The sequence below is a fragment of the Cynara cardunculus genome, unplaced genomic scaffold (genome assembly GCF_001531365.2).
Source record: "Cynara cardunculus var. scolymus isolate 2C unplaced genomic scaffold, CcrdV1 Un_Scaffold_2790, whole genome shotgun sequence".
Lineage (NCBI taxonomy): Eukaryota > Viridiplantae > Streptophyta > Magnoliopsida > Asterales > Asteraceae > Cynara > Cynara cardunculus.
This window is the reverse complement of record NW_020201224.1, coordinates 6,164-14,156: the sequence shown is the minus strand read 5'-3', so window position 1 is coordinate 14,156 and position 7,993 is coordinate 6,164. Positions and strand designations below refer to the sequence as shown.

The 7,993-nt window shown below is 33.2% G+C and overlaps 1 protein-coding gene across 1 annotated transcript in view; it reads right to left on the bottom strand.

Annotated features, from left to right (window-relative positions):
* Window positions 1–7,132, bottom strand: part of LOC112503269 (TMV resistance protein N-like) — a 35,336-nt gene extending 28,204 nt beyond the window's left edge. The window contains exon 1 of the mRNA XM_025107333.1: window positions 6,634–7,132. Coding sequence (XP_024963101.1) covers window positions 6,634–7,112 — 479 coding nt within the window. The 5' untranslated portion in view covers window positions 7,113–7,132. The remainder of the gene's footprint in view (window positions 1–6,633) is intronic.
* Window positions 7,133–7,993: the final 861 nt, after the last annotated feature.

The following is a 7,993-nucleotide window of genomic DNA, read 5'->3' as shown; positions in this document are numbered from 1 at the left end:
CGTGAAAACCTCATTCAACCAATCATAATTTTTTATTTTGTTCATTTTTTTGTAATTATAAGAGGTTGATTAACCATTTTTATTGTGGAGGGTGTTAATCATGGATATTATCATCTTCATTAATTTAATTTTAGAGAAATACATGAAACAGATTCATTAAAATTTCATTAAGTAGTATATGAAACAATTTCATAACCACATATGAAACAATTTCATCAAAAAAAGTATTATATGAAACAATTTCACAAGATTAACAATTTCATGAAAAAATTTCATAAGATTAACGATGGATGAGAGTAGTTTTTACGATTTTTACAAATTGGGGTGGTTTTCATTTGATCGTTCATCTCTCTCTCTATACATATATATATATACATATATATATATATATACATATATATATATACATATATATATATATATATATATATATATATATATGAGGACCGCCCTAATCGAAAATCCTGCTTTTAGCCACTCACTCCAATAAGTCTATCGTTTTTAGGCTTTATTTATTTTTACCTTTTGTTAACAAATCATAGAACATGCGTAGTGATTTTTGCCATTTTCTTAAGCAAATCATATCATAAAGTATTTTGACCATTTAATAAGAAATCATATATACATATAATAAACGTTTCTTTATGTTTTCAAGATTATGTTGAGATTTGGCAGTTGGGCAGAAGAGAGATTACGTTAGGCAGACTTGACAAAGGATTGTGTGATAATAGAAGTTAAGGTGAAAAGTGTAAGAAAAAAATATTTGGACTTTTCATAACTTCTAGTTGGTGTTGATCTAATGTTTCAGATTAAGTCTAAGATAACCCATGAATTAGCTAGAATTGAAGGGTATTCCCAATTGATCATCAATTAGAATTGATCCAAGGATGAAGATCTCTTCTTACTATACCCAACTCCGGCAAACTTTGGGGATTTATATAATGCTTTCGTGTTTTATCTGATATCAATGATTAGTTGTCTTTTAAGTATTTAGCAAAGTGAAAACAAAACTACCAAATTGGTTGATTTGGTTTGGCCCAGGTTTAAGGTTCTCATACAACGCCTAATTTGCGGAAATGTCTGCCAATACTAGAAGAGTGCTCCAGAACGTGAAAAGTGAATGTAGAGCTTCATTATAGAAGATATTGTAAATGCAAGTTTACATGTTTTATGTTCTCATACAACCCACAACCGGCATATCCCTCGATAAGTGTCATTAGAACGTGCTTAGGTTTGATTCATCCAATTTTCTATGAAACTACAGAAAGGATCACTAATTAGCTTGAATTAAAAGTGCTCGTGCAGACTACAACAAAATTGATTTTATAGGACGCCTAAAATATAAAAGCATCCTAAAAAAAATACTTTATAGGAGTTAATTTATAGGACCAAACCAAAAAAACGTCCATCTAATAGTGTTACGATAGGTTTATGAGACATTTTTAGACGTTTTAACAAAAAAATTAGAATATTTTTAAAATAAAGTATCATATTTTACTATTTTATACGACACTTTTTCCTATAAACATAAGTGTCCTATAAAAAGGTAGTTTACAGTACACTTCTCAAAAGTGTTCTATTAGCTAATAAGACACTTTAAAAACATCATATAAACCTATTGTAACGCATTCAGATAAGACTCTTTATAGTTTTGTTCTCTGAATCGCTAAGAAGTGAATCTTGTTTGGTAAAAATAGATGTCCGTCTCTTGATGGTTTCAAAACTCTCTGAATGATTTTGCATCTTGGACCTCCTGAACCATTCAGTGCCATAATTTCATGTTGAACAATCACCGTCCAATTATATTTCATTTTCCATTATTTCATAAGAACCTCTTAATTATTCGAACCACTTAATCATCTTGCACAAAATCATTTAGCAATTGCTAAACAACCCTAAAAGTATCACTAACAGATTTTTTAAAATTTTCATTAAAACGAAGGATCAAAATTTTCAAATTCTTAAAAAAAAAATTACATTCAACTCTAACAGCTTCTAAATTTTGGACATCAAAATATTGATTATATGATTAAAATATTCCATACATTTAATAAAATATTATTTCTATCTCATATACATTTAATCTCGATTAGTTGGAATATAATAAAAATATATTTTATTGTTGATGAATATGTGAAGTGTTATTTGTTGTTTTAATCTAAATGCAGAAACATGGTTTTATTTTCTAAATGAATGTTAAAATGAAGCAGCATTTGTTAAGAAATCAAGTGGGATTCAGAGAAAAATTAAGGAGAAAGGGAAGAAATGCTATGATTTAACAATGTTTGGCAAAGATGCCTACCCTTCTGGCAAGGTTAGAGATTTTCATAAATTAATCAAAGCAAGAAGAGGAATATCTTTTTTTTAATCAAAATGGAAGGAACAGTGAAAAAAAATATCAGACATTCTAATTGTGGAACAGATCCAGTATATCATCATCATGACACGAGGTAATCTTGATACAAGATTTTGAATCATGTGTGATCTTAATAGGTTCTCTGTCCCAAAACTCTGAGGAATTTGTTGTATGTTTGACTCTTTCTATTGGATCACCTTTACTTCTAGGAACAAGTTCGACTTTTATGCAAGTACCGCTACCTATGGAAAATGAAATGGTAGTGTGTGTTGACTTCCACCATGAGGTATGCCTCAATGAACTGCAGGATATATATATATAGCACCTGTATACCTCACGCCATATCACCTTGGGAGTTCCATCAGACACCTCCAAAACATCTTCATTTTCCCTACCCATTACGTCCTCGATAGTAATTACATTATATATGTTGCCAAGTGTCCCTTTAACTTTAAAGCATATTAAGAATCCACTGAATTCGTTGTACCAGTTCCTTGGAAGCTCTAACATCAATCTTCTCCTTGCAAAGTCTTCTAATCGAATKTTATCACCATGGAAAGAGAGACTGATGGAGTTATCATAAATGGAATTTCCCTATCATGATGAATATTATTTTGTTTTAGTCTACATATACAAATTAATTAATACTAAAATTCAACAACAAGACATACAGAGTCATACCTGAAGCATGGATTGTACTTTTCTCTCTACATCACCCAATATACAATTCATTGGAAGTGTGATTCTCCACAACCATTTAAGATCTGTTGGAAGATCTAGAAGTTTAAGGTTTTTGCACCTATATGCTCGGAGAACAGCTATGCTTGATGGGAGATCTGGTAATTCTACAAGGTAATAGCAATATGACAGGTTGAGCACTTTGAGACTACAGAGTTGCAAGAGGCTGCAACGCAATCGTGAAAAATCATTTTGTTGTAGATTTAATACTTGTAGGTTGGATAACTCGCAAAAAATAGATGAGATGTCTCCATTTATCCTATCGCACGAGCCAATACCCAACCTTCTTAAGGAAGGTGGAAAACCAAGAAACTTCATGCTTATGATGCCTGGGTGAAGATTCTTGAAGGATGTATCAAATAAATTAAGCACCTCTAAACAACAAGTTACATCAAAAAGGCCCTCTGGTGGTATCTTAAGCTTTTTACAACTAGCGATAGAAAACTTTTTCAAATGTTTTAAGTGATGGAAGTTGCCTTCAATACTCTCTAGACCATTGCAACTTCCCAAATCAAGAGAAAGAAGGTTGGTACAATACTTTCCAAATGACGAGGGTACAACTTTTATTTCAGTTCCCGTCAAAGAAAGCTCTATCATGTTATCCATGTTCATTTGGATCTCCGGGAACACGCAAAGTTGTAAGCACCAAGAGAGAATAAGAGTCTCCAACTTTTTCATCCCTCTGATGGGTGGAAACTTTGTAAGGTTGGTACAATAACTCATATCCACGTAAATAAGCCTTTCATGATATCCAATTGATGGATGAACACCTGTTAACTGGTTACAACGGCTGAGTAGTAATCTTTCAAGACATGGAAGTCCGTAAAAATCTGGTGTCGTGATAAGGTGTTCGGAATGACTGAGGTTGAGCACTTTCAAATTTGGCAGATGCTGTTGTATACAATTACACACAAGTCAACGATGGCAAAATACTTTTTTAGTAGCATAGAGTGTTGAGAAGCTAGGATACACAAAGATAGAAAGTAACTAATACAAATTAATTATATTATTCCAAAAACAAATTAAAATGGGGCATGTATCAAACTCGGGGCAACATCCTCTTCCAATTTTTGCAAAATGTTGGGAAAAAAAACTACCTATTAAAAATACACAATCGGTTTGATATATAAACTAACACAATAAAATCACTTTTTATTACAACGGAATGCTTTAGTCACTACTTTATAATTATTAAGAGCATTTATAATTATGAATAACATTTAGTTCATTTAGGAAACTTAAAACTAAATTAGATTTAAAATAGAACACAAATATCATTGCTTAGTGATTAAAAGCTTATATAAAGTTGCCTAAGGACACCGATATTCAACCACATCAACTTTCTACACTGTAAATTAGTCATATTTAGAATTTATCATCTTCTTTGCCTAATTAGATTAACAATAAGAATTACCTTATAACCCTCCCAAAGTTGCTTTAGAGAGCTCGAACGCAACCGTAGATAAAAAAGGTTCGTTGATTGAAAATTTCCTGACAATGAAGTTGCTGGATACCTATCGCAAGCAAACCACCGAAGTTTCTTCATCTTTGAAACAGCACAAAGAAAAGCCGCCTTCTCTTCCTCCCCTTGCATCCACACATACTCAATTTTTATTGCTTCAATCCTGTCATTTTTCTGTAATTGAGAAACAAAATGTTGTTAGGGTTGATTTAGGCTATATCTTTATGGGTATACATATATCATTAATGGAATATATAACTTATATAGGAGGCTAGCTTAAACATTACAGTCGGCGTAGCACATATTGTTAAAATATCCTCCCGCTTCCAAACCCTGCTGTGTTTTTCTGGATTTCGGGGGTTTTTTCCTCGAACGATGTAGTGTCCCATTTCTTGTATCAGATCATGCATATCAAACCATCCTTCTTTTGACACAGTTATGAGAGCCTTTTGTATCAGCACCCTTGCCCCTATTTTAGGGTGAAAACCACAAGCTTCGAGTATCATCCATCGCTCATCAGGGTTCCTTTTTCCCCTAAAAAAACATGCAATATCTAGGAACAACTCTTTCTCCTTGGCTTTAAGTCCATCATAGCTAATTTTTAGCGTTTCCAATATGTCATCTTCAGGGATATCTTTTAGTCTGGCCAAGGCGCTCACCCACTCACTCTTGTCTTTGTCACAAAGAAGTGAACCCAAAACCTTAACTGCTAACGGGAGCCCACGAGCATAATAAACAACCACATTCGAAAGACTATCATAATCTTCTATACGGTTACCATGCCGAAGTGCATGCTTGCAAAAGAGCTTCATAGCCTCGTCGTGACTTAACAAGCTAATATCATATATCACATTTACTCCATGAGTATTCAGTATATGTTGATCTCTTGTTGTGATTATAATTCTGCTTCCTTCATTAAACCAATTACGTGATCCAGCCAATGCCTCTAGCTGCTTAGCATCATCAACATCATCAAGAACCAACAAGACCTTTTTACGACGAAGCTTACTCTCTATCAACCTGCTTACATCTCCAACTACTTCCTCTTTTTTTTGTTTCAAAACACATGAGAGAATTTCTTTTTGCAATTCTTTCAAACCATGCCTACGTGATTCTTCCCGAACGTTACTCATAAAGTAGAAACCATCGAACTTGCTGGAGATTTGATCATAAACAGCACGTGCAAGAGTAGTCTTACCACCACCACCAAGCCCCCATATTCCAACCATCAGCACACCTTGTGAATCGATTGCTAACTTTGATTTAAAATCTTGCAAGCGATCCTCCATTCCAATCAGGTCTTGATTGTCACTTGGAATTGCCGTACACAATCTTTTTGAAATTTCTTTAACAATATTTTTGATGAATATTGTCTCAGGCCTGGACATTGGATATACAAAGATAATTAAGAGATGCTCTAATTGTGAAAAAAACATTAAACAAGGAAAATGAGTCTAAGGGTCCGTTTACTAAACGTTTACCGGTAAGTGCTTAGTGGGCAATTTTTCTTATCGGATGAAAATGGCAAGGGCCGAAAATCTTACCTGGTAAGAACAATGATAAGGATGAAGAGTTTTACCCGGTAATTGAGGGTGACGACTCTTACTCGGGTAAGCGCTTACAGGGTAAATTGTTATAAGGTTTCGATGTACAACAGTCTTACCCGGTAAAATAAATTATAGTGTTAACTACAGCAACACGTAAGCGCTTACCCGCGTAAGCATTTGGGTAAATGGCACCTAAGTACCTTTCAGATTTCATAAAGGGAAACTGACCAAAATAACCACTTTATTCAACAAAATTCATTTTTAGCTATTTTTTCATCAAAGTTTCCAGAATATCATTAATTCGACAAGTGGTAAAGCCGTAACTTGTGGAATGTACGTTTTTCTACGAACAATAATTAAAAATAAAATAAAAAGAGGTCATTCAACAGTTGGTTTGTGAAGAATTAATTATATTTTAAACATGGGACTTGTCATGAAAGGATTTGGGTTTATCCTTTGGAAGCTTATATGGTACAAGTATAATTGTGAAGAATTAATTATATTTTAAAAATCAAAAAAAATAAGATTACCCATTGGCAACATGTCCAGATAGGTTCCCTGCATCCGCAACTGCCTTTCTCCAGGATTCAACGTTACTCCTCTCTGACTCGTGTTTGGCAAATGCTTCTCCATATTTCCTTTTCTGATTTCGGATTTCCGAGGGATCAACGTGATAAAATATGGGAATAACAATTTGGTCTCTCTCAACCTTGCATTTCATGATATGTTCAAGTTCTTGCAAGCACCAAGAAGAATCCGCATAGTTTTCAGAGAATACAACGACAACAATCTGTGAGTCTTCAATAGCATTCAAAAGCGATGGACGGATGGTTTCGCCCCGAGGAAGTTCTTCGTCATCCTTGAAAGTGCCGATTCCTTGTTGTACAAGAGCTGTGTAAAGATGATCCACAAAGGTGTAGCGAGTGTCTGTACCTCTAAAACTGAGAAAAACGTCATATTTCCAAGAGGTGGGAGGAGTGGAGTGAAAAGACGACGATGAAGATGCCATCGAATGGTTAGTTTGTTTAATATTGAACTACGAAGAGGTTGAAGAAGAGAGATGGATTTGAATTGATGATATGAGATGTGAGACTTCGCGTTTGCTGCACCATATTTTAGAGGAAATTTCTTCCAACTTGTCTATTAATTAAATCAACCATTCTCAGCCTATGGCACGGAATATAAATCATAAATTAATTAATTAAATAAATTCCATGCAAAATTGAATTAATTAATTCGAAATTAAATAAATTAATATAGTATAAATTAATTGATTCAGAATTATATAAATTAATTYCTCAAGTGAAGAAAATCGATTACGATATCTCATATTAAGAGGTTGTCTGTTTACTTACTAATAGTTTCATTAATAGGCATCTTCTGAACTGTTAAGAGATGAATTTTGTTTGACAAAAGAAAAATCTCTCTTAATGGTTTTAAAACTTTCTGAATGATTTTGTATATTGGGTCTCCCTTAATCATTCAGCTTGCACTATATATTGTATATTTTGTTATAAAAAATTACCAAACAATTGTATTTCAGCTTGCACTATATGATTAGAGTCTCTTAATCATTCTGACCACTTAATCATCATGCACCAAACCATTCACCAACTGCAAACAGCCCATGCAAAATTTACATATTCGATTTAAATTAAATTAAATATCAATTCACCGTAATCTATAACCTTATCTGTTTAACAAATAAGTAAATAATCTATTACTTAATTTAAAAAAAAAATTATAGTGATTAAAGTTGAGAAGATCAAACAAGTAAAACACTAACAACTCATGTCTGTTGCTAAAAAGAAGTTAAAAATTACACTATATATTTTAAGCAAGAGTATATGTTGTTTGCCTAACCTTAGGAGCTTACATAGTCTAGACCCC